Source organism: Tursiops truncatus, chromosome 9 (genome assembly GCF_011762595.2).
Source record: "Tursiops truncatus isolate mTurTru1 chromosome 9, mTurTru1.mat.Y, whole genome shotgun sequence".
Taxonomy (NCBI): Eukaryota; Metazoa; Chordata; class Mammalia; order Artiodactyla; family Delphinidae; genus Tursiops; species Tursiops truncatus.
In genome coordinates, this window is record NC_047042.1 from 15,014,838 (window position 1) to 15,042,424 (window position 27,587).

Below are 27,587 nucleotides of genomic sequence, written 5' to 3' on the forward strand. Positions count from 1 at the left end.
CCCCCTTGGCAACTGCAAGACTGTTCTGTATGTTTGTGAGTCTGTTAGAAAAAATGATTTTTTAAAACTATAGATTCTAAATATTAAAAATAGAACTACCATATTATCCAACCATTTCACTTCTGGGTATTTATCCAGAGAAAACAAAACACTATTTGAAAAGATATATGTACCTCTAGTGTATTGCAGCATTATTTACAATAACTGAGATATAGAAACAATGTGTGTCCACTGATGGATGCATGGATAAAGAATATGTGAGGGCTAAGTATACACACACACATATAGGTACTACACACACAGGAATAATACTCAGCTATAAAAAAGAATGAAATCTTGCCATTTGCAACAGCATGCGTGGAACTTGAGGTTACTGTGCCAAGTGAAGTAAGTCAGACAGGGAAAGACAAATACCATATGATTTCACTCATATGTAGAATCTAAGAAACAAAGCAAACAAAACAAGACAAAACTCAAAGATACAGAGAGCAGATTGGTGGTTTTCAGTTGGAAGGGGGATTGGAGGGTGGGCAGAATGGGGAAGGGGGTCAAAAGGTACAAGTTTCCAGTTATAAAATAAGTAAGTTATGCAGATGTAATGTACAGCATAGGGACTATAGTCAGTAATATTGTATTGCAAATTTGAAAGTTGCTTAAAAAAGTAAATCTTGAATGTTGTCATGACAGGAAAAAAATTTTATGACTTATAGTGATAGATGGTTAATAGGCTTATTGGACTGATCATTTTGCAATGCATACAAATGTTGAATCCATATGTTGTACACATGAAATTAACACAATGTCATAGGCAATTACACTTCAAAAAAATATATACATCTAGTTCAGTTGTAGGAATTTTTTAAGCTGATTCAGTGTATTTATATCATTATAAAGTCAAATTTTTGAAATAAAACATGAAATCATTTTTCTTAATTTACTAATTTATAAATCTAAGAACTTATTTTGAACATATACCTGAATTTCCTTTGATTTTTTTTTTTCTTAACACCTTTATTGGAGTATAATTGCTTTACAATGGTGTGTTAGCTTCTGCTGTATAACAGTGAATCAGCTAAAAATATACATACATCCCCATATCTCCACCCTCTTGTGTCTCCCGGCCACCCTCCCTATCCCACCCGTCTAGGTGGTCACAAAGCACCAAGCTGATCTCCCTGTGCTATGCGGCTGCTTCCCACTAGCTGTCTGTTTTACATGTGGTAGTGTATATATGTCCATGCCACTCTCTCACTTCATCCCAGCTTACACTTCCCCCTCCCTGTGTCCTCAAGTCCATTATTTACGGCTGCGTTTTTATTCCCGTCCTGCCCCTAGGTTCTTCAGAACCTTTTTCTCTTTTTGTAGATTCCATATATATGTGTTAGTATATGGTATTTGTTTTTCTCTTTCTGACTTATTTCATTCTGTATGACAGACTCTAGGTCCATCAACCTCACTACAAATAACTCAATTTCGTTTCTTTTTATGGCTGAGTAATATTCCATTATACATATGTGCCACATCTTCTTTATCCATTCATCTGTTGATGGGCCCTTAGGTTGCTTCCATGTCCTGGCTATTGTAAGTAGTGCTGTAATGAACATTGTGGTATATGACTCTTTGAATTATGGTTTTCTCAGGGTATATGCCCAGTAGTGGGATTGCTGGGTCATATGGTAGTTCTATTTATAGTTTGTCAAGGAACCTCAGTACTGTTCTCCATAGTGGCTGTATCTACTTACATTCCCACCAACAGTGCCAGAGGGTTCCCTTTCCTCCACAACCTCTCCAGCATTTATTGTTTGTAGAGTTTTTGATGATGGCCATTCTGACTGGTGTGCGGTGATACCTCATTATAGGTTGGATTTGCAGTTCTCTAATGATTAGTGATGTTGAGCATCCTTTCATGTGTTTGTTGGCAATCTGTATATCTTCTTTGGAGAAATGTCAATTTAGGTCTTCTGCCCATCTTTGGATTGGGTTTTTTGTTATTTTGATATTGAGCTGCATGAGCTGCTTGTAAATTTTAATCCTTTGTCAGTTGCTTCATTTGCAAATATTTTCTCCCATACTGAGGGTTGTCTTTTCCTCGTTTATGGTTTCCTTTTCTGTGCAAAAGCTTTTAAGTTTCATTAGGTCCCATTTGTTTATTTTTGTTTTTATTTCCATTTCTCTAGGAGGTGGGTCAAAAAGGATCTTGCTGTGATTTATGTCATAGAGTGTTCTGCCTATGTTTTTCTCTAAGAGTTTGATAGTGTCTGGCCTTACATTTAGGTCTTTAATCCATTTTGAGTTTATTTTTGTGTATGGTATTAGGGAGTGTTCTAATTTCATTCTTTTACGTGTAGCTGTCCAGTTTTCCCAGCACCACTTATTGAAGAGGCTGTCTTTTCTCCATTATGTATTCTTGTCTCCTTTATCAAAAGTAAAGTGACCATATTTTTATGGTGGGTTTATCTCTGGGCTTTCTATCCTGTTCCATTGATCTATATTTCTGTTTTTGTGCGAGTACCATACTGTCATGATTACTGTAGCTTTGTAGTATAGTCTGAAGTCCAGGAGCCTGATTCCTCCAGCTCCGTTTTTCTTTCTCAATATTGCTTTGGCTCTTTGGGGTCGTTTTTGTTTCCATACAAACTGTGAAATTTTTTGTTCTAGTTCTGTGGAAAATGCCAGTGGTAGTTTGATAGGGATTGCATTGAATCTGTACATTGCTTTGGGTAGTAGAGTCATTTTCACAATGTTGATTCTTCCAATCCAAGGACATGGTATATCTCTCCATCTGTTGGTATTATCTTTAATTTTTTCATCAGTGTCTTATAGTTTTCTGCGTACAGGTCTTTTGTCTCTTTAGGTAGGTTTATTCCTAGGTATTTTATTCTTTTTGTTGCAGTGGTAAATGGGAGTGTTTCCTTAATTTCTGTCAGATTTTTCGTCATTAGTGTGTAGGAATGCAAGAGATTTCTGTGCATTAATTTTGTATCCTGCTACTTTACCCAATTTGTTGAATAGCTCTAGTAGTTTTCTGGTAGCATCTTTAGGATTCTCTATGTATAGTATCATGTCATCTGCAAACAGTGACAGCTTTACTTCTTCTTTTCCAATTTGTATTCCTTTTATTTCTTTTTCTTCCCTGATTGCTGTGTCTAAAACTTCCAAAACTATGTTGAATAATAGTGGTGAGAGTGGACAACCTTGTCTTGTTTCTGATCTTAGAGGAAATGGTTTCAGTTTTTCACCATTGAGAACGGTGTTGGCTGTGGGTTTGTCATATATGGTCTTTATTATGTTGAGGTAAGTTCCCTCTATGCCTACTTTCTGGAGGGTTTTTATCATAAATGGATGTTGAGTTTTGTCAAAAGCTTTTTCTGCATCTATTGAGATGACCATATGTTTTTTCTTCTTCAGTTTGTTAATATAGTTTATCACATTGATTGATTTGTGTATATTGAAGAATCCTTGCATTTCTGGGATAAACCCCACTTGATCATGGTGTATGATCCCTTTAATGTGCTTGCTGCTGGATTCTGTTTGCTAGTTGTTTGTTGAGGATTTTTGCATCTATGTTCATCAGTGATATTGCCCTGTAGTTTTCTTTCTTTCTGACATCTTTGTCTGCTTTTGGTATCAGTGTGATGGTGGCCTCGTTGAATGAGTTTGGGAGTGTTCTTCCCTCTGCTATATTTTGGAAGAGTTTGAGAAGGATAGGTGTTAGCTCTTCTCTAAATGTTTGATAGAATTCGCCTGTGAAGCCATCTGGTCCTGATCTTTTGTTTGTTGGAAGATTTTTAATCACAGTCTCAATTTCAGGGCCTGTTTATATTTACTATTCCTGGTTCAGTCTTGGAAGGTTATGCTTTTCTAAGAATTTGTCCATTTCTTCCAGGTTGTCTGTTGTATTGGCATATAGTTGCTTGTAGTAATCTCTCAGGATCCTTTGTATTTCTGTAGTGTCCATTGTTACTCTCCTCTTTCATTTCTAATTCTATTGATTTGAGTCTCCTCCCTTTGTTTCTTGATGACTCTTGCTAATGCTTTATCAATTTTGTTCATCTTCTAAAAGAACTAGCTTTTAGTTTTATTGATCTTTGGTATTGTTTCCTTCATTTTCATTTATTTCTGATCTGATCTTTATAATTTCTTTCCTCTGCTAACTTTGGGGTTTTTTTGTTCTTCTTTCTCTAATTGTTTAAGGTGTAAGATTAGGTTGTTTATTTGAGATGATTCTTGTTTCCTGAGGTGGGATTGTATTGCTATAAACTTCCCTCTTAGAGCTGCTCTTGCTGCATCCCATAGGTTTTGGGTCGTCGTGTTTTCATTGTCGTTTGTTTCTAGGTATTTTTGATTTCCTCTTTGATTTCTTCAGTGATCTCTTGGTTATTTAGTAGTGTATTTTTTAGCTTCCATGTGTTAGTATTTTTTACGATTTTTTTCCTGTAGTTGATATCTAGTCTCATAGCGTTGTGGTCGGAAAAGATACTTGATATGATTTCAGTTTTCCTAAATTTACCATGGCTCGATTTGTGACCCAAGATATGATCTCTCCTGGAGAATGTTCCGTGAACACTTGAGAAGAAAGTGTATTCTGTTGTTTCGGATGGAATGTCCTATAAGTATCCATTAAGTCCATCTTGTTTAATGTATCATTTAAAGCTTGTGTTTCCTTATTTATTTTCATTTTGGACCATCTGTCCATTGGTGAAAGTGGGTTGTTAAAGTCCCCTACCATGATTGTGTTACTGTCAATTTCCCCTTTTATGGCTGTATTGAGGTGCTCCTATGTTTGGTGCATAAATACTTACCATTGTTATATCTTCTTCTTGGTGTGATCCCTTGATCATTATGTAGTGTTCTTCTTTGTCTCTTGTTATAGTCTTTATTTTAAAGTCTATTTTGTCTGATAGGAGAGTTCCTGCTCCAGCTTTCTTTTGATTTCTATTTGCATGGAATATATTTTTCCATCCCTCACTCTCAGTGTGTATCTGTCCCTAGGTCTGAAGTGGGTCTCTTGTAGACAGCATATATATGGGTCTTGTTTTTGTATCCATTCAGCTAGCCTGTGTCTTTTGGTTGGAGCATTTAATCCATTTACATTTAAGGTAATTATCGATATGTATGTTCCTGTTACCATTTTGTTAATTGTTTTGGGTTTATTATTGTAGGTCTTTTCCTTCTCTTGTGTTTCCTGCCTACAGAAGTTTCTTTAGCGTGTGTTGTAAAGCTGGTTTGGTGGTGCTGAATTCTCTTAGCTTTTGCTTGTCTGTAAAGGTTTTAATTTCTCCATCAAATCTGAATGAGATCCTTGCTGGGTAGAGTAATCTTGGTTGTAGGTTTTTCCCTTTAATCGCTTTAAATATGTCCTGCCACTCCCTTCTGGCTTGCAGAATTTCTGCTAAAAGTCGGCTGTTAACCTTATCGGGATTCCTTTGTATGTTATTTGGTGTTTTTTGCTTGCTGCTTTTAATATTTTTTCTTTGTATTTAATTTTTATTAGTTTGATTAATATGTGTCTTGGCATGTTTCTCCTTGGATTTATCCTGTATGGGACTCTCTGTGCTTCCTGGACTTGATTGACTATTTCCTTTCCCATATTAGGGAAGTTTTCAACTCTCTTCAGATATTTTCTCAGTCCCTTTCTTTTTCTCTTCTTCTTCTGGGACCCTTGTAATTTGAATGTTGGTGCATTTAATGTTATCCCAGAGGTCTCTGAGATTGTCCTCTATTCTTTTCATTCTTTTTTCTTTATTCTGGTCTGTAGTAGTTATTTCCACAAGTCACTTATCCGTTCTTCTGCCTCAGTTATTCTGCTATTGATCCCTTCTAGAGAATTTTTAGTTTCATTTATTGTGTTGTTCATCATTGTTTGTTTGCTCCTTAGTTCTTCTAGGTCCTTGTTAAATGTTTCTTGTATTTTCTCCATTCTATTTCCAAGATTTTGGATCATCTTTACTATCATTACTCTGATTTTTTTTTCAGGTAGACTGCTCATTTCCTCTTCATTTGCTAGGTCTGGTGGGTTTTTACCTTGCTCCTTCATCTGCTGTGTGTTTCTGTGTCTTTTCATTTTGCTTAACTCTCTGCGTTTGTGGTCCCCTTTTCGCAGGCTGCAGGTTCGTAGTTCCCGTTGTTTTTGGTGTCTTCCCCCACCCAGGTGGCTAAGGTTGGTTCAGTGGCTTGTGTAGGCTTACTGGTGGAGGGGACTGGTGCCTGTGTTCTGCTGGATATGTCTGGGTCTTGTCTTTCTCCTGGGCAGGACTGCGTCCAGTGGTGTGTTTTGGGGTGTCTGTGACCTTTTTATGATTTTAGGCAGCCTCTCTGCTAATGGGTGGTGTTGTGTTCCTGTCTTGTAGTTGTTTGGCATAGGGTGTCCAGCACTGTAGCTTGCTGGTTGTTACATGGAGGTGGGTCTTAGCATTGAGATGGAGCTCTCTGGGAGAGCTTTTGCCGTTTGATATTACATGGAGCTATGAGGTCTCCGGCAGACCAATGTCCTGAACTCGGCTCTCCCACCTCAGAGGCACAGACCTGATACCCGGCCAGAGCACCAAGACTCTGTCAGTCACACGGATACTGTTGTCCTAAAACGAGCAGACTCTCAGTTATTTCTCCAGCTGAGATAGGTTTCTTCTGGATCAGAAGAGAATTACATTTCTGGATCTGTAACCATGAGGAGCCATGAGCAAATCCCCTTCCTCTGATTTTAATGTGACCTAGTATTTATATTTTAGTTTGGTCTTTTCAGACATTTTTGGTAGTTTAGGACAGTTTATCAACCGTGATTCTCTTAAAATCTTGGCAGAGTTCTGCAATATTCGTTTTCTTTTATTGTATTTATCTTACCCACATGTATCAGTCAACTAGTAATAAAGTGAGTGTTAGAAAAGAAGCCTATGGGAGTAGCTTCCTGACTCCCTACATCTTCTCACAGATGCCAAGCTCAGAAGGAGATAATTTCACCATTAGGCTCCCTTCTTACTAATCGCAATGCATCCATGCTTCCTATTTGGTCTTAGTTTGTCTAGTTCCTTATTTGTTGGTCAGATGCTTTGGCTTCATTTCATGAACCTTTCCCCCTAAAATTTCTAGCTTGTGTTCCAGTTCCCTGCCATCTGTGCTCTTCCCTTAAGGACAACAGCTAGAAAAACAAAAATGTATTATTGAGTAGTAATCGGTGCTATGAAGAAGTATAAAGCAAAGTAAAGGGATAGAGAGTAACAGTGCTGTTACTCTCTGAAGAGTGATCATGGCTATGAGTTTTTGAGTAAATAACAGTTGAGAAGAGATCTGAAATAAGAACATGGAAGAACATTCAAATGTCTGTTTAGAGTGAGGGAGCTATATAGTGAAAAGGGATCTGTGATCAATAAGTAATACCTGATTTCATAGAATAGGGGTTTTATTAGTCATATGGGGAGGAAATTAGAGTGAAGATATTTGGGAAAATCTAGAGGCTGGTTAGGATGAAGGTGGGGTTAGATCAGTGATTCTCCACTGGAGGTGATTTTGCCCTCTAGAGAATATTTGTCTGTCTGCAGACATTTTTAGTTGTGACAGTTGGGGGATTGCTACTTACATTTAGTGAGGAGAGTACAGTTGTGCTAAATATCCTCCAATGCCTAGGACAGTCCCTACAACAAAAGATTGCCTGGCCCCAAATGCCAGTGGCATTGCTGTTGGGAAACCTCAGTTTAGGGGACTGTGAGAAAGCAGCCAGAATGGGAAATTGGTACTGAAAGGAGTAAGGTAAGAAGGCTCGTGAGAAAAGAACCCATATCTTAACATTTCTTTTGTCTACGAGAGCCTGGTAGAGAGTTAAGCATGTAGAGTCAACCTAGCAATAATACTTATTTTTAAATTTGTCCTGAATTAATTTATAAATACTGCATTTTAAAATAGTTCCCTTCTGGCTTATACAAGTGAAACTTGGGAGGAAAAAAAAAAAAAGAAAAATATAAAGAAAAACAAACCAAATGAAACAATCATAGCTCACAATTCCAAGGTTATTTTTACTATTTTGATTTATTTCTTCAAATATTTTTTTCTGTTTGAATATATATATGTGCATGTTTTATTTCCTTTTCATAAGATAATGGAGGGCACACTGTTAAATATGTTTTATCTAGCATGACCTTTAATTCTTCATGTCTCACATTAAAAATACATTGAATTCACAGTGTATTGTCCTCATAAGCCATCTTTTCTTCTCTGACCGCTCTTCAAATCCACATTACTTCTGGCAATTAAAAAAAAAAATCTGTATCTTTCGTCTTCTATGAAAACGTCTTGACAATGTTTTCTAGTAACTTTGTGCTCGTAGTATCAAAGCACAATTTGAGACTCTAAATTTTATTTTGTGGTGCCTAATACTGTGTTCTCTGCTCCACACCTTGTATTGGGATTAGAACTTTTCATTATGTCTGTATATCCCCCAGTATTAAGGATTTTCCAGCACCTCCTGCACCTCCTAGGCTGTTTCATCTTTCACATTCCATCATGAAGCTACTTGCTGCCTTTGGCAAGAGTCCAGAAATGAACAAAGTCAGCACATAAATGCATACATTCTTAGTGCAAAGCCTTGTTTTGAGGTAGTTGAAAGTTTTTAAAAATGAATAAATAAAAGAAAGCTTAAAAGTATGACTAGTAAAATACATGAAATGTATAGAAGCACAGGTAACCAACCACATTGCTAAGTGGAGAAACCCAGTACGTGGCACCCCAAAACTGGCGAGTGGAAGTTTGAAGAAATTTCCACAGTTGGAGTGTTTGATGAAATATTTTACGTTGCCATATCTTTGTTGTCTTATTTAAAGAGATACTAGTGTAAATTCAAAATGTGGTACCATGACACAGGTTTTAATACCATTATTTAGATATAGATTTTCAGAAGTGATCCAGAAACCTTTGTCAGTTTTAACTGATGATAATTTATATTGTTAGTTTTCATGTTAGCATATAAGCTAGGAAACCAAAGATTGTTTTATTCAATAGTTTAACTTTGCTTAAAACAAGAATTCTCATTTTTGCCTTTTATTTTTCCTACAGGGGTGTGGTTGCTCTTCAGACCCTACGAAAATTAGTTGAACTTACTCAGAAGCCAGTTCATCAACTCTTTGATTACATTTGTGGTGTAAGCACAGGTGATTGTTATTATCGTGTGGAAGTGTGCATCCCAGCAGTGCATTAAGAAAAATAACATTAAGCACTCAAGTTTAAGATCCTGGTCATTTCCTGAAATGATGGATGTTAGTTTCATGTTTTGATGATGAATAGACCTTTGATTTGCTTAATGAACTTTTTAAAATGTTTATTGGGAATAAGTTAATATTCAGAAGTAGATTTTAGCGTGCTTTTCTAATACGGTTTAAATAAGCCACAGTGACAAGTATAAATTATGAATTATCACCTTATGGTATAGTCACCTGAAGGAAAGTAGCAAAGTGATAGGTGCTCAAATTGTGCTTGAACAAACAGAACATTAAGGATGGATAAGATTTTACTTTCTTTTGAAAGGTATCCCTCTGTGAGGAAATTGCTTCTTATATCCTTTTTTATCTGGTTGTTTGAAAGCAAACGGATAAATGTGAGAATCTATGTTTTTTAAAAGCTTTTTAATATTGCTAGTTGATGTACATTTAAAATTCTAGTTTCATGCTTGTATAGAAGAAATTGGCAACTTAGAATATGATAGCTTCTGAATAATTTTCTAGTTTTCACTGACTCACCAACAGATAAATTTTTGTTTTGCTTTCTGTTTGTTTTGTTTTTCCGTTTCTTACATCAACTCTCTCACCCATGCATCACCCCCATCCTCCAGGGTGTACATGAAGCCTTCTCAGGGTACCTATAGCTATTGCTTACCTCGCAGGTAACACTCAAGGACTGTTAGCATTGCAGATCCCTGCTGTACATTTTACTATTTGGCCTGATAATTTCTCACTTTACATTAGTTTATCTTCATAGACTTTTCTATTTTTTCTCATTCTTCGGAATTATAATAGTAGACCTAAAGACTATCAGCAACAAAATCAAATGATTTCTCTACGTTATCTGTGTCAAGTATGACATATTCCCAAAGGGCATGTTAATTGATGCTCCATTATGAAAACTAAATGTGAGCAGTTGTAGGGATAATTCAGAAGTATAAGGAATCGGTGATTCCTGTGATGTTCCACTGAACAGTGATTCCTCAAGATGATAGCAGATTTGGAAAAGGTTGGGTTAAAGAAAGTTAAAGCAGGTTTCTTTACAGAGGGACTTCTGAGATCTTCTAGCATGTTAAAAAATGCCTTGTGACTCTCAGGATAGGAAAATAATATGTATATCCCCAATTGATATAACTATAGAAATTAAGAGAGACCTTCACAGTGCAAGTGTTCTTGGTATTTTTTCCTGAAGCTGTTACCCTGGCCATTTCTGTTAAATTTTGGAATGGTCCTAGCAATTTAAACCTTTAAACATATCTACAAGCTAACTTCTTGCTTTGGCACCATTGTTAGTAGGTGGGTGCTCAATGAAGAGAATTTTAAACCAGAGATTCATCTACCGAGTACAGTATTTGTTTATGTAATATGTACGTTTCTGCACTTATCACAGTATATCTTTTCCATTGTGTCTTCTAGCTTACTTTCACCTTAACTTATAATATAGTGCTTATAATTTTCCTTTCTTTTAACTATTTTGTATATTCTAATGTAGAAATTTTGTTTGCACATTTAGTGTTTGTTTGTTTTGGCTGCGTTGGGTCTTAGTTGCGACCCATGGGATCTTAGTTGCGGCCTGTAGGCTCTTCATTGTGGCATGCGGGCTTCTCTCTAGTTGTGGCGTGCAGGCTCAGTAGCTGCAGTGTGCAGGCTCTCTAGTTGTGGCGCACAGGCTCTAGAGCGCACAGGCTTAGTTGTCCCTTAACATGTGGGATCTTTGTTCCCTGACCAGGGATCGAATGCACGTCCCCCACGTTGGAAGGTGGATTCTTAACCACTGGACCACCAGGGAAGTCCCTACACATTTAGTTTTTATAAAGTTAAAAATATATATTTAGTTTAAGGGTAATGTCCTTAACCATTCAGTAAAATTCAGTTTTTTAATATCTGTTCATCTTTGTAGTAGCTCTTCTTAAAAGCAACTTAATTTTTTTTTTTGGCAAGTTATTTCTTGTGTTAATTAAACATTTTCTGCAAATTGATAAGTAACAATTTCTATCATATAGTTATGCCATACAATGTATTTTAAAACAAGCTGACTTGTCTTTTACTAGAGTAAGACTAAGAATAATAAAATACATAAAATATTTTAAATACATTATAATAGTGATTTCCTGCTTTTTACTTTGTTCGTTATCTTAATGTAAGCAGTGATACTCTACAGGTCTTCGCCCTTACCACCCTCTCCCTGTCACTTAAAGCGTTTCTCTCCCCTTTTCCTCCTTAGTTCAGGGCTATGCCAGTTAGGTACACTAGGTGGCAGTGTGTCCTGTCAAGTGCGGCTAGGGTATGCAGTTAGCTGTTTAAAAAGACATCCCAGAGACCTAATTTCTTTATTTATTACATTGGTTCCCAGGACCAACCTGAAGGAGTAATCATTTTAATGAATTGGTAAGTTGTCAAATATACTGTATTCTCTGACTAAAACTAAGGAATTTATTAATTCTTAGTTATAATTTAATTTAATGCAAAACAACACATTTTAATATTTTTTAAATTATCGTCATCATCAGTGGTTAGTATTTATTGAATCCTCATTGAGGCCTGGTAATGCCTTTTACGTGTGTTATCCCAGTGTTATAAAAACATGTAAATTTTAGTTACTGTTATTATCCTTATTTTATAGATGAAAAAAATTGGGGCTCTGGGAGGTTAAGTAGTTTGTCTCAGGTGACACAGTTAAAAAGTATCAAAGCTAGAATTTTAACCAAGTCTGTGACTCAGGAGATCTTATAAGTACTATAATGGCAGGGCTGAGAAAAACTAAGGATTCTTTCTTTCAGGTGCTATATTAGCATTCATGTTGGGATTGTTTCATATGCCTCTGGATGAATGTGAGGAACTTTATCGAAAACTGGGATCAGATGTGTTTTCACAAAATGTCATTGTTGGAACAGTCAAAATGAGTTGGAGCCATGCATTTTATGACAGTCAAACATGGGAAAACATTCTTAAGTAAGTTGTACTTACTCTTTTTTTATTTTTTTGAGATTAATTTGTGCTTTTATTTGCCAGTATAACTACAGTAGCCTGCAAATTTTTTTAATCTAAAAAGTAGATTTTACATCACAATACAACAAGCACACATATAATATGTATACATATATAAAAATAAAACTTTTGCCGAAAGTGTCTACCCCGAGTGTTAATTCCAAGACTTTTTTTTTTAACCAAGGCTGAACTGCACTGACACATCACAATCACCAAAGTCCCTAGTTCATCTTAGGGTTCACTTTATAAAATGAATAGGGTTGCACGTTCTATGGCTTTGGACAAAAGTATGTCCAAAGTATGGTATGACATAAGTATGTCATACCATATGATGAGTATGATGACATAAAATCATTATAATGTCATACAAAGTATTTTCACTGCTCATAAAGACTTCTGTACTATATGTATTCATCTCCCCTCTCCCCCCAAACTCCTGGCAACCATTGATCTTTTTATTGTCTCCATTGTTTTGCCTTTTCCAGAATGGCATATAGTTGGAATCTGTTTTTCTTTTTTCCTTGAAGAGAGGGGTTCAAAGCCTTTATGCCTATAAGACCACTCATGGGTCACACACACATGGACCAGACAGGCTCTAGGTGGCAAACTCCCCCACTGAATACTGTGGCTTTCCTTCCAGTACTGAGCCCTGTCCCACTGGTCCTGCCCAGCAGCCACGTGAAGTGCATGGGGACACGTGTTGGGTATTTGTTCATAGGAAGGCCACAAGTTTTGTGCCCTTTGTCACAATGAACCCAGATTCCTGTCGGGTGTGTTGTAAACAAAGAAGCCATTTCTTCATACCCCCTGCTCTGAGCACAGCCCATGTACTTATTCTTTTTTAAAATGTCTTGATTTATATTTGAACAATGCAGAAAAATATAAAGAAGAATACTAAATTATTGATCTCACTAATTAAAGATAACTACTGTTTTGGTGAATTGTATTCTTTTCACTATTTTCTTGGGTTCACATGTTTGAGATTTGCGTGTAAAAGTTGCAATTGTCTTTTAAAAAATTGAGACCATATTGTATATAGGACATGTTTGCACCTGTTGTTTTTCCTTAACATACATTTGGCCCTAGGTATCCGTGAGGGATTGGTGCCAGGACCTCCGAGAGTACCAAAATCCACAGGTGCTTGAGGGCCTTATTTAAAATGATGTAGTAGTATTAGTCTTTCTCAAGTCATTAACAAATATTCTTCTAAAAGATTTACTAATTTTTAAACATTTTCTTCCAAAATATTACAAAGCTGTTATACTCACTTTCTAAAAATATAAGCATAAAATAGAAACTTAAAATCACCCACAATCTTGTTTAGAGCTGTAGACTTTGCAGTATGTTTTCTTCTAATTTTTTTTCCTAGACTATGTACATTTTCATATATGTTTCATATGGTGGAAATTATATTGTAGTTATAATTTTCTACCTTTTCCCCTTTTTCAACTTTATGAAAATTTCTTGACAAATTTTTAAAAGACTGCACTGCATTCTGCAGTGCCATATTTTCTTAATTGCTTATATTTGGGACATTTATGTTATTCCTGGTTTTTTGTGATCCTGAACAATGCTATGGTAGGAAAATTTACATTTCTGCCCACACTTCAGAAGGTATCAGTAGGTCAGTTTATAAGAAACATAATTATTAGGTCAATGTTGATGGCTTTTAAAAATAATCATTATATAGGAAATAGAGAATATATAAATAAAACAGTGAAAATAGCTTATAATCCTACGAAGAACAAAAGCACTATTAACATGGTGTTGTATGTTTTCTGGAATTTCTTGGAGATAAATAAGTATATGTGTATGTGAGGTTGTGAATGTGAGTTTGTATTCATCCCCTTCACAAAATTGGGATAATGCACGTGTAGTTTTGTATCTTGCATTTTCACTTAGCATTTTATTGTGATTGGTTTCCTATGTTTTTAAATATTTTTTGAGATAATTTTTTTTTAATTTCTTTGGTTGCACCGGGTCTTGGTTGTGGCAGGCGGGCTCCTTAGTTGTGGCAGGCAGGCTCCTTAATTGCAGCTCTCTGGCTCCTTTACTCACAGCACGTGGGCTCCTTAGTTGCAGCAGGTGGGCTCCTTAGTTGTGGCATGCAAACTCTTAGTTGCAGCATGCATGTGGGATCTAGTTCCCTGACCAGGGATCAAACCTGGGCCCCCTGCATTGGGAGCACAGAGTCGTAACCCCTGCACCACGAGGGAAGTCCCTTGAGATGTGTTTTAATGGTTGTTTGCTATCCATTTTATGGATGTACTGTTTTTTATTTAACAAATTCCCTAGTGGGAAAAGAGGATATTTCAGATATTTTTCCCATTCAGAGTAAAGTTTAGGTGGATATCTTACATCTCTACTTAAGTCTCTGGTTATATATTTAAGGTAAACTTCTTGAGTGAAATTTTGGGTCAGAAAGTATACATGTTTTAAGAAATTATTTTTTAGATAGATAGATAGATGTATATACCTGAATTGTTCTTCCACACAGTTGTCCCAGCTGACCCACCAACATCAGTTTGTGTTTCCATTTCATGAAATACTTATGAACACCAAACATTTTAATTTTTAGAACTTTTTCAGTTTGAGAGATTTTAAAACTGGTGTTTACAGTTTGCATCACTTTGGTTATTGATGAGTTTAAACATTTTTTGTTTTTTTATTTCCTTTTTGTGTGTGAATTTCAAGAGCATAATATTTGCTCATTTTCCTACCAGGGCATTGCTCACTATATTAGAAATGTATTAACCGTTTGTTGATATATTGAAAACGTGCTTTTTAGTTAAAAACATTTTTTTAATGTGGAGGAGTTTGAAGTCTTCATTTGTCAGATCTTTTCCTTTAATTTTGAACTTTGCTTTAATATTTAGAAAGTCTTTTCTACCTTGAAATCAGGTAAATCTTTATATTATTTTCTAGTCCTAAGGCCTAATTAAGTTTTTTTTTGGGGGGTCATGATTAAGTCTCATGATTCTGTGGTTCGACTGCACATTTCTTCTGGTCTTATATAAACTCACTCATGGTTACTGGCAGCCAGCAGGCAGCTCAGCTGAGATGGCTGGGACAGCTGGTCTCTCTTGTCCTGGGCTTCATCCCATCATGGTGGTCTCAGAGTTCCAGTTAGGGCCAGCCTCAGTGCATGAGGACTTAACCAAGCCTCAGTTTAGTGGCATATTTGCTGATGTCCCATTGACCAAAGCCACTCAAACCCAGGGTCTGTGTGGAAAGGGACTGTATACAAGGGTATGGAAATCAGCAAGTGTAATTCAGTGGGGGCCTTGTTGTTATGCTTTACCATGCCCACTCCCTGGCCTTTATTGTCATTTTTTTCTTTCATTGTTTATTGAGAACATTTTTATATTTTTTCCTGTGGTAATGATTTTGTGTTATTATAGGGATGCTGGTTTTTTTGATGATTATAGTAGCTTTATTCTTTTTTCTTTGAATTTTATTTTATTTATTTTTTTTAGACAGCAGGTTCTTATTAGTCATCCATTTTATACACATCAGTGTATACATGTCAATTCCAATCACCCAATTGATCACACCACCACCACCACCCGCCCTGCCACTTTCCCCTCTTGGTGTCCATACATTTGTTCTCTACATCTGTGTCTCAATTTCAGCCCTGCAGACCAGTTCATCTGTACCATTTTTCTAGGTTCCACATATATGCGTTAATATACAATATTTGTTTTACTCTTTATGACTTACTTCATTCTGTATGACAGTCTCTGTGTCTATCCATGTCTCTACAAATGACCAGACTTCATTCCTTTTTATGGCTGAGTAATATTCCATTGTATATATATGTACCACATCTTCTTTATCCATTCGTCTGTCAGTGGGCATTTAGGTTGCTTCCGTGTCCTGGCTATTGTAAATAGTGCTGCAGTGAACATTCGGGTGCATGTGCCTTTTTGAATTATGGTTTTCTCTGGGTTTATGCCCACTAATGGGATTGCTGGGTCATATGGTAATTCTATTTTTAGTTTTTCAAGGAACCTCCAAACTGTTCTCCATAGTGGCTGTATCAATTTACATTCCCCAAAACAGTGCAAGAGGGTTCCCTTTTCTCCAGACCCTCTCCAGCATTTTCTTTTTATAGATTTTCTGATGATGCCCATTTCTAACTGGTGTGAGGTGATATCTCATTGTAGTTTTGATTTGCATTTCTCTAATAATTAGTGATGTTGAGCAGCTTTTCATGTGCTTCTTGGATATCTGTATGTCTTCTTTGGTGAAATGTCTATTTAGGTCTTCTGCCCATTTTTGGATTGGGTTGTTTGTTTCTTTAATATTGAGCTGCATGAGCTGTTTATATATTTTGGAGATTAATCCTTTGTCCGTTGATTTGTTCGCAAATATTTTCTCCCATTCTGAGGGTTGTCTTTTCATTTTGTTTGCAGTTTCCTTTGCTGTGCAAAGGCTTTGAAGTTTCATTAGGTCCCGTTTGTTTATTTTTGTTTTTATTTCCATTACTCTAGGAGGTGGATCATAAAAGATCCTGCTGTGATTTATGTCAGAGAGTGTTCTGCCTATGTTTTCCTCTAAGAGTTTTATAGTGTCCAGTCTTACATTTAAGTCTCTAATCCATTTGGAGTTTATTTTTGTGTGTGGCGTTAGGGAGTGTTCTAATTTCATTCTTTTACGTATAGCTGTCCAGTTTTCCTAGCACCGCTTATTAAAGAGACTGTCTTTTCTCCATTGTATATCCTTGCCTCCTTTGTCATAGATTAGTTGACCATAGGTGCGTGGGTTTATCTCTGGGCTTTCTATCCCATTCCAGTGATCTGCATTTCTGTTTTTGTGCCAGTACAATATTGATCACTGTAGCTTTGTAGTATAGTCTGAAGTCAGGGAGTCTCATTCCTTCAGCTCCGTTTTTTTCCCTCAAGACCGCTTTGTGTATTCATGGTCTTTTGTGTCTCCATACACATTTTAAGATTTTTTGTTCTAGTTCTGTAAAAAAATGCCATTGGTAGTCTGATAGGGATTGCACTGAATCTGTAGATTGCTTTGGGTAGTATAGTCATTTTCACAATATTGATTATTCCAATCCAAGAACATGGTATATCTCTCCATCTGTTTGTATCATCTTTAATTTGTTTCATCAGTGTCTTATAGTTTTCTGCATACAGGTCTTTTGTCTCCCTAGGTAGGTTTATTCCTAGGTATTTTATTCTTTTTTTTGCAATGGTAAATGGGAGTGTTTCCTCAATTTCTCTTTCAGACTTTTTGTGATTAGTGTATAGGAATGCAGGAGATTTCTGTGCATTAATTTTGTATCCTGCAACATTACCAAATTCATTGATTAGCTCTAGTAGTTTTCTGGTGGCATCTTTAGGATTCTTTATGTATAGTATCATGTCATCTGCAAACAGTGACAGTGTTACTTCTTTTCCAGTTTGTATTCCTTTTGTTTCTTTTTCTTCTCTGATTGCTGTGGCTAGGACTTCCAAAACAATGTTGAATAATAGTGGCGAGAGTGACATCCTTGTCTTGTTCGTGATCTTAGAGGAAATGCTTTCAGTTTTTCACCATTGAGAATGATGTTTGCTGTGGGTTTGTTGTTGATGGCCTTTATTATGTTGAGGTAGGTTCCCTAATGCCCATTTTCTGGAGAGTTTTTATTGTAAACGGGTGTTGAATTTTGTCAGAAGCTTTTTCTGCATCTGTTGAGATGATCATTTGGTTTTTCTTCTTCAGTTTGTTAATATGGTGTATCACATTGATTGATTTGCGTATATTGAAGAATCCTTGCATCCCTGGGATAAATCCCAATTGATCATGGTGTATGATCCTTTTAATGTGTTGTTGGATTCTGTTTGCTAGTATTTTGTTCAGGATTTTTGCATCTATATTCATCAGTGATACTGGTCTGTAATTTCCATTTTTTTGTAGTATCTTTGTCTGTTTTGGTATCAGGGTGATGGTGACTGCAGAATGAGTTTGGCAGTGTTCCCTCCACTGCAATTTTTTGGAATAGTTTGAGAAGGATGGGTGTTAGTTCTTCTCTAAATGTTTGATAGAATTCACCTGTGAAGCCATCTGGTCCTGGACTTTTGTTTGTTGGAATATTTTTAATCACAGTTTCAATTTCATTACTTGTCATTGCTCTTAATATTTTCTGTTTTTTCCTGATTCAGTATTGGAAGGTTATACCTTTCTAAGAATTTGTCCATTTCTTCCAGGTTGTCCATTTTATTGGCATAGAGTTGTTTGTAGAAGTCTCTTAGGATGCTTTGTATTTCTGCGGTGTCTGTTGTAACTTCCCCTTTTTCATTTTATTGATTTGAGTCCTCTCCCTCTTTTTCTTGATGAGTCTGGCTAATGGTTTATCAATTTTGTTTATCTTCTCAAAGAACCAGCTTTTAGTTTTATTGACCTTTGCTATTGTTTTGTTTCTATTTCATTTACTTCTGCTCTGATCTTTATGATTTCTTTCCTTCTGCTAACTTTGGGTTTTGTTTCTTCTTCTTTCTCTAGTTCCTTTAGGTATAAGGTTAGATTGTTTATTTGAGATTTTTCTTGTTTCTTGAGGTAGGCTTGTATTGCTCTAAACTTCCCACTTAGAAGTGCTTTTGCTGCATTCCATAGGTTTTGGATTGTCGTGTGTTCGTTGTAATTTGTCTCTAGGTGTTTTTTGATTTCCTCTTTGCTTTCTTCAGTGATCTCTTGGTTATTTAGTAACGTATTGTTTACCCTCCATGTGTTTGTGTTTTTAACTATTTTTCCCCTGTAATTGATTTCTAATCTCATAGTGTTGTGGTCAGAAAAGATACTTGATATGATTTCAGTTTTCTTACATTTACTGAGGCTTGATTCGTGACCCAAGATGTGATCTGTCCTGGAGATTGTTCCGTGTAATCTGAGAAAGAAAGTGTAATCTGCTGTTTTTGGATGGAATGGCGTGTAAATATCCATTAAATCTATCTGGTCTATTGTGTCATTTAAAGCTTCTGTTTCCTTATTTATTTTCATTTTGGATGATCTGTCCATTGGTGTAACTGAGGTGTTAAAGTCCCCCACTATTATTGTGTTGCTGTCGATTTCCTCTTTTATAGCCATTAGCAGTTGCCTTATGTATTGAAGTGCTCCTATGTTGGCTGCATATATATTTATAATTGTTATATCTTCTTCTTGGATTGTCCCTTGATCATTATGTAGTGTCCTTCCTTGTCTCTTGTAACATTCTTTATTTTAAAGTCTATTTTATCTGATATGAATATTGCTACTCCAATTTCTTTTCATTTGCATTTGCATGGAATATCTTTTTCTATCCCCTCACTTTCAGTCTGTATGTGTCCCTAGGTCTGAAGTGGGTCTCTTGTAGACAGCATGTAGATGGGTCTTGTTTTTGTATCCATTCAGCAAGCCTGTGTCTTTTGGTTGGAGCATTTAATCCATTCACGTTTAAGGTAATTATTGATATGTATGTTCCTATTACTGTTTTCTTAATTGTTTTGAGTTTGTTTTTGTAGGTCCTTTTCTTCTCTTGTGTTTCCCACTTAGAGAAGTTCCTGTAGCATTTGTTGTAGAGCTGGTTTGTTGGTGCTGAATTTTCTTAACCTTTGCTTGTCTGTAAAGCTTTTGATTTCTGCACTGAATCTGAATGAGACCCTTGCCGGCTAGAGTAATCTTGGTTGTAGGTTCTTCTCTTTCATCACTTTAAATATATCATGCCACTCCCTTCTGGCTTGTAGAGTTTCTGCTGAGAAATCAGCTGTTAACCTTATGGGAGTTCTCTTGTGTGTTCTTTGTCGTTTTTCCCTTGCTGCTTTTAGTAATTTTTCTTTGTCCTTAGTTTTTGCCAATTTGATTACTATGTGTGTTTCAGCATGTTTCTCCTTGGGCTTATCCTGTATGGGACTCTCTGCGCTTCCTGGACTTTGGTGGCTCTTTCCTTTCCCATGTTAGGGAAGTTGTCAACTATAATCTCTTCAAATATTTTCTCTGGTCCTTTCTCTCTCTCTTCTCCTTCTGGGACCCTTTTAATGCGAATGTTGTTGCGTTTCATGTTGTCCCAGAGGTCTCTTAGGCTGTCTTCATTTCTTTTCATTCTTTTTCTTTATTTTGTTCTGCAGCAGTAAATTCCACGATTCTGTCTTTCAGGTCACTTCTCCATTCTTCTGCCTTAGTTATTCTGCTATTGATTCCCTCTAGTGTATTTTTCATTTCAGTTATTGTATTGTTCATCTCTGTTTGTTTGTTCTTTAATTCTTCTAGATCTTTGTTAAACATTTCTTGCATCTTCTCAGTCTTTGCCTCCATTCTTTTTCCGAGGTCCTGGATCATCTTCACTATCATTATTCTGAATTCTTTTTCTGGAAGGTTGCCTATCTCCACTTCATTTAGTTGCTTTTCTGGGGTTTTATCTTGTTCCTTCATGTGGTACATAGCCCTCTGGCTTTTCATCTTGTCTATCTTTCTGTGAATGTGATTTTTGTTCCACAGGCTGCAGGACTGTATTTCTTGCTTCCGCTGTCTGCCCTCTGGTGGATGAGGCTTTCTAAGAGGCTTGTGCATGTTTTGTGATGGGAGAGACTGATGGTGGGTGGAGCTGGCTGTTGCTCTGGTGGGCAGAGCTCAGTAAAACTGTAATCCGCTTGTCTCATGATGGGTGGGGCTGGGTTCCCTCCCTATTGGTTGTTTGGCCTGGGGCGACCCAACACTGGAGCCTATCCGGGCTCTTTGGTGGGGCTAATGGCGGACTCTGGGAGGGCTCACTCCAAGGAGTACTTCCCAGAACTTCTGCTGCCAGTGTCCTTGTCCCCACGGTGAGCCACAGCCAGCCCCCGCCTCTGCAGGAGACCCTCCAACACTAGCAGGTAGGTCTGGTTCAGTCTCCCCTGGGGTCACTGCTCCTTCCCCTGGTTCCTGATGAGCACACTACTTTGTGTGTGCCTTCCAAGAGTGGAGTCTCTGTTTCCCCCAGTCCTGTCGAAGTCCTGCAGTCAAATCCTGCTAGCCTTCAAAGTCTGATTGTCTAGGAATTCCTCCTCCCATTGCTGGACCCCCTGGTTGGGAAACCTGATGTGGGGCTCAGAACCTTCACTCCAGTAGGTGGACTTCTGTGGTATAAGTGTTCTCCAGTCTCTGAGTCACCCACCCAGCGGTTATGGGATTTGATTTTACTGTGATTGTGCCCCTCCTACCGTCTCATTGTAGCTTCTCCTTTGTCTTTGGATGTGGGGTATCTTTTTTGGTGAGTTCCAGCATCTTCCTGATGAGGCTTGTTCAGCAGTTACTTGTGATTCCGGTGCTCTCACAAGAGGGAGTAGGGATGCTATTTTTAATTATAGCATCAGTAGAATCTGGGAATATCGAGAATTTTTTTTTTTATTTTGACATCTCTCTAAAGTGACCAATTAATGTTTGTGATTTTCTCTTCCCATTTATATTCATAACAATTCACTAAAGCATTTTAGCTTTTTATAAAATCAAGGTTTAAACAAAAAATAAATGTGAACTTTGCTTTAAGTGTGAAAGCAGCATGCTTCTAGTATCTCTGTCCCAATTTTACAGCAAGATTTCTATGAAAAGATAAAGTGAAAAGACCCTTAGGAGAATAAAATTGCGTTGATCTTCATTCCAAGGAAACACACAGATCAGGTTGGGAAAGACAAAGATCTTGTCTGTTTTAGAAAGCATTTTACATTGTATTTATAAAAGATAATAATGGGTAGATTACTACCTAATTTGTAACTATGTGAAATTCAGTAATATTCTATTTGTGAAACATGAGTGTCACTTGAAAAAATGTCATTAGAAAAATGTTTTTCCTTACTGAGTCAGGTTGGTCAAAAAACATAGTCTTTGTATTCAGTACAGGGGGAAAATACATAATTTTTAAGTCTGGAACAAGTCTGCACTGAAATAAAATTACCTTATAATGGAGTTGTGAAAATTGCTACCCACGGACAATTTCTATTATGTTGCAGTAATTCAAATGTCAAGTCAGATGATTTAAAAAGCATTTTTGGGGGGTGGCATAGGCTCTATATTGCTAAAGCAGGTTTGAAGTCTGAGTATCCTGATCTGGTTTTTAGACTGTTCTGCAACTAGTCTGCCATACTTCTGCAGGCTTATCTCAACACAGCTCCTTTGTCCTATCAGGAGGACCCTGAAAACATCAAGTTGTTCTGCCTCTGTGCCTTTACTCTGGACATGTCCTGGTTTTTAATGTGTTTTCTTGCCATGGTTGGTGTCCTTCTTAAGCTACACCTCTGTGCATCTTTTCCAGATACTGCAGCCTGTATTGATTGCCCCCCTCAGAATTGTACCTACTTGCAGTTTGAATCAGAGGTTAATGGATAACTATATATTGTTTTATGTGCATTAGTTGGATTATAAGCTTCCTAGAGGAGATTCTTATACTACTTTTATGTCCTGCATGGTTTTCACAAGCCATGAGCCAACAGTAATTGCATAGTGTATGTTCTCTGATGTTGGGAAATAAAATTGATATACTTTAATTCTTCTCCTTTAATAAAGGGATAGAATGGGATCTTCACTAATGATTGAAACAGCAAGAAACCCCATGTGCCCTAAGGTAAGTTTAGAGTCTCCTAAATATAACACGTAATTGGAATTGAAGGTCAGGTGAACGGATTTATTATGAAGGAAGCTCTTTTAGTAGATTATATTGATTCCTTATATATTGGCTCATTCTGTGAAGGTACAGAATGTGATCATTGGACCTTTTCTATATCAAGTAAAAGTATAACGAAAGTTTAAGAACATGGAAGACTGGGACTAAAGATAAAGAATTATTTTATTATAGGGTTAATCAAATCTAGGTATTTAAGGAAAATTGTGGCATTTCCTCCCAGATTTTTTTAAAGAAACTTTATGTGCCTCTTAGATAAATATTAAATTAATATACAAATGGAATCCCAGTTTTTTAAATGTTAATGTCACTAGAATCAGTCTCAGTTCGGCTTCTCCTTTTATTTACTTTGTTTGAAACCCAGTGATCTGAGTATTGCTTGAGTTTTGTGTTCTTTAATAAAATTCATTATTTGATTAAGGAATAAGGGTTTATGTACGCAGAAATCCCATGCAGGTTGTGTTTATTCTTGAATGACAAGCTGTAACCAGAAAAAATCAAATACAGCTCCCTCTATTGCTCTTTCACTCTTGCTTACACATATTTTTATTCATTCTTTAGATATTAATTATGTTACCCCATGTGCCAGCATAATGCTAGGGACTTTGGATACGTTAGTGAGTGAACGCATACATGGAGTTTACAGTCCAGTGGGGCAAAGTAAGCATTAATCAAATGATCACACAAATGAGATACAGTTTTCCCAAAATAAGTGCTATGGAGCACAAAAAACAGTTCTCTGAAAGCATATATTTAGACACGTGAGGGAGACTGCTCTAAGGAAGTGGGCTTTGCGGTCTCAGTGTGAAGGCTGATGAGTGTTCCTGGCAAAGGGAACCGTGTGTACAGAAGGATCCATGGAGAAATGCAGGCCCTGAAAGAGTTCTTGAAGGCTGGAGCCTAAGGATCCTAGGGCAGCGTGTGCAGTGAGGCTGGAGGGGTAGCTCCGTCAGACCACGTGAGGCCATGATAATGAAATGCACTAGCTCATTGGAGAGGACCCTAAGATACACACTACACCTCTTGTTTATTCTCTTGTATCTTCAGGGCTTCTTGTTTATTTGTTCTTAAATTGTGAGAATTGCCAACTTAAAAATAAAAGAATAGAGTGGGTGTGGGGGAACTGCAGAAATCTCAAAAAATACTTCACTCGTGATAAATGAGGCAGCCATTGACACGTTTCTTAATCGAGCCTGCCTGTATACCAATTAATGGAAAGACCCTCTGGATTTTAGTGTAGGGCCAGCTCTTGTCCACAGTGGCCTAGAGACACACTTGGGTCACTCACACGAACTTGGAATGTGACTTTTGGTTTATAAAATAGCAAAGCACACAGGCCCCTGACGGCTTGGCATGGAGACCTAACAATTTAGCCCTCACCATTACCTTTCAGCCTCTTAAGTTTATATTGCAGATCATTAGGATACATCACATTTTACATAAATTCAGCTGACACTGAGAAAATCTGAGACCCTGGGTGATAAACATTGGTTTTTTTCAATAAAAAATTGTCCAGCGGGCTTCCCTGGTGGCGCAGTGGTTGAAAGTCCGCCTGCCGATGCAGGGGACACGGGTTCGTGCCCCGGTCTGGGAAGATTCCACATGCCACGGAGCGGCTGGGCCCGTGAGTCATGGCCGCTGAGCCTGTGCGTCCGGAGCCTGTGCTCCGCAACGGGAGAGGCCACAACAGTGAGAGGCCCGCGAACCGCAAAAAAAAAAAAAAAAAAATTGTCCAGCTACCGCTTATTAACTACAATCAGAAAGCCTTGAGAGTTTGTTTAGTGTCAGAGTTTCAGTTACTAAAGTCATAATGCTTTCAAAGAGCACAGAAACAATGACTAATTTATAAATGATATGAAAATAGTATACTTATTCATCTTTAAGTAGTTTTTATTCATTGCTACTACTGCAGTATCAATTATTATATAAAGGTCTGCAAATTTATGCTTTCTTCCGTGTCTTTTTCAATAACTATTCAAATCATGTAGTCAAAAAATATCTTTTATTATTGTTCTCTTATAATGCATTTCTCAAAATTGTCTCAGCCCGTGTATCTATTTTCCTGTAAAGAAATACCTATTTGAGAGGATCTGCTTCCCTTTGATTAATATTATAGTTATGTTATACATTTATCTTGATGGGTGGAGTTGTAGATTGTTCATACTACTAAATAATATTTAATTTTTACAGTTCCCAAATATTGCTGCTTACAGTGCGTATTGTTCACTTTTTAATTTACTAGGTAGCTGCAGTAAGTACCATAGTGAACAGAGGGATAACGCCAAAAGCCTTTGTGTTCAGAAACTATGGACATTTTCCTGGAGTCAACTCTCACTATTTGGGAGGCTGTCAGTATAAAATGTGGCAGGCCATTAGAGCCTCATCTGCTGCTCCCGGCTACTTTGCAGAGTATGTGTTGGGAAATGATCTTCATCAGGTAAGTTGACTAATGTGGTTTATCTTCTAAAACTTTACATAATTAAAAAGAGTCAGCGCTTATTAAATGTCACCTGAACTTACAGAGGGATCAACCAAGGAGACTTTCCTCGTGTCTCCATGTGGCAAAAGATGTGCGTGCGGTACAAGATAGTTGTACTTCTTGTTTGTTTTTCTTAAATTAACTTAACAAGCCTTCTGGCTTGAGAGCATATTTTAGGAAAGATTTATTTGTATCTTCTGTAATGTGATTCATGGCCAGTTATGACAATTTTAATATGATAGGAAAATGAAGTAGTATGTATGCTTGGCTTTCCAAATGTAATAAAAATTAAAAGTGAAACACAGTCACTGAAAATGCAGAATGCCGTCTGTTTGACAGTTTTGGTGGACGTAGTTGGAAGGAGATGATGTAATAAAATAATAATAGTAAACACTCATTAGGTTAGCTAGGTGCCAGACACCTATGTAGTCCTTTGTGTGCATCTCCTCATACAATCCTCACTGCTTATGAGGCAGATAGAGTGATTTCCATTTTGCAGATGAGAAATTGGAGTCTTAAGAAAAGCTAAGTAACTGGACTAGGGTTGCAGCTGTTAAGTGACAGAGTTAGGATGCTATCTATAATTACACTGTTTTAAAATTTATGGCTAAATGATCTATTAAGTTGAACATTATTTCTATGATGTTGAATGATGTATACTTTCTCTGACATAGACTCATTTATTTATCATAAATTTTTTCTTTGTCAAGTTTTTCCACTATTTTTGGAAATCTGAACTCATAACTTATACTGATAAAAGTCAACAGAGCTTTTGAGCTGATACTTCCAAAATATATGTTTTTAACATATGCTTAATTTTTTATATGCTATCCCACTGCATTCTCCTTTGACGGAGTCAATAACCTTAACTCTCCTCTCCACTCACTGGTATGCACTTGGTATTCACATATATGTTGAGAAGAAAACATATTTTGCCAAGGATTTTTAGATGTTCAAAAGCTCACAGATCTGCTATATAAACTACATATCAACTATATAATTTTAATTTACATGTGTCAATATTATAATAACTAAAATGTGGTTATCAGTTTTATTTTCTCCTATAATTTTATGTAACAGCTTAGATATATTTTTAAATGTTATCCCATTTTCAGCTATCCCATTTTCTTTCTGTCTTACCAGAAGTAATGTCATAATCTTAGTAGTTAGGAGATGAAAATGGGTTCCTTTCATCTTTGGAGTCAATGCAGACTATTTCCCACTTGGTCAGATCAGTCATTGCAGAGTTATGTAAGGCACTTCCCCTTCCTGCCTTTGTCCGCTTTATCCCACCCCCTCAGGGCAGAAAGTGCTAACTGTAGTTTCTTTCTGACATAGATTTCAGGACTTATTAGTCAAAATTAAAATTTTATTTTAATATGTATCTTGCTGTTTGTAACAACAGTTTCTCCATATTCCATAGTATTTTCACCATGTCATAAATGGAGAAATTACAGTGTATTTGGGAATATAATAGTTTAGGTTTGTAACTTACGACTTTAAGATGGTTGTCATGCTACAAAATTGCAGTTACGCCAAATACTAGTGAAAGTCTCAATTAAGTTACTGCATTTCAGGACCATATGTTCCCAGACTCCCAAAGAAGTTATCTCATTTGCTCATTATTCTTTATCTAAGAGGAAGTAGTTCTAAGGTTTAATTCAGTCTTGTAGAATACAAATAACAAACCAGAGTAATTCAGTGGTTCTTCTTCCATTTCAGATAAGCTAATGATATTCCTTTCCATTCATAGCAATTTTTATTTTGATGACTATAATCTTTGAACTTAGGCTGATCTACAGATTAAAATAACTTCTTACATAAATTTTATTTAAAGCATATAACTACACACGGAAACATACTCAGTATTTTGTAATAACCTATAAGGGAAGAGAATCTGAAGGAGAATATATATATATATATAAAAAACTGAATGGCTGTGCTGTATACCTGAAACTAACATGATATTGTAAATGAACTATACTTCAATTTAAAAAAATTAAAAAGTGTGGACTTCCCTGGTGATCCAGTGGTTAAGACTCCATGCTTCCACTGCAGCAGGTGCAGGTTCGATCCCTGGTCAGGAAACTAAGATCCCACATGTGTGGTACAGCCAAAAGTAAAAATAAATAAATTAAAATAAAATAAGTAAAAAATTAAAAAATAATGCATGTCACCACATATACAGAGAATATACGTTCATGTAAACCAGTGACTTGATTCCAAAAAGACTGGCACATCTAACTTAAGAATATTCAGAAGGAAGCTGGAGTCTAAGCAAACCTTATTTAAGCAAATA

At 36.7% G+C, this 27,587-nt stretch overlaps 1 protein-coding gene and 1 non-coding gene across 4 annotated transcripts in view; one reads left to right on the plus strand and one right to left on the minus strand.

Annotated features, from left to right (window-relative positions):
- Positions 1 to 27,587, plus strand: part of PNPLA8 (patatin like domain 8, phospholipase A2) — a 134,148-nt gene that overhangs the window by 92,911 nt on the left and 13,650 nt on the right. For all 3 annotated transcript variants that reach the window (XM_019940638.3, XM_019940637.3, XM_019940641.3), the window contains 4 exons: positions 9,043 to 9,137; positions 11,984 to 12,155; positions 22,695 to 22,752; positions 25,052 to 25,246. In XM_019940638.3, coding sequence (XP_019796197.1) covers positions 9,043 to 9,137; positions 11,984 to 12,155; positions 22,695 to 22,752; positions 25,052 to 25,246 — 520 coding nt within the window. The remainder of the gene's footprint in view (positions 1 to 9,042; positions 9,138 to 11,983; positions 12,156 to 22,694; positions 22,753 to 25,051; positions 25,247 to 27,587) is intronic.
- On the minus strand, positions 12,887 to 13,016 carry LOC117313662 (small nucleolar RNA SNORA11). Its single transcript, XR_004528250.1, has one exon. It is a non-coding gene; the product is annotated as a small nucleolar RNA SNORA11 (small nucleolar RNA).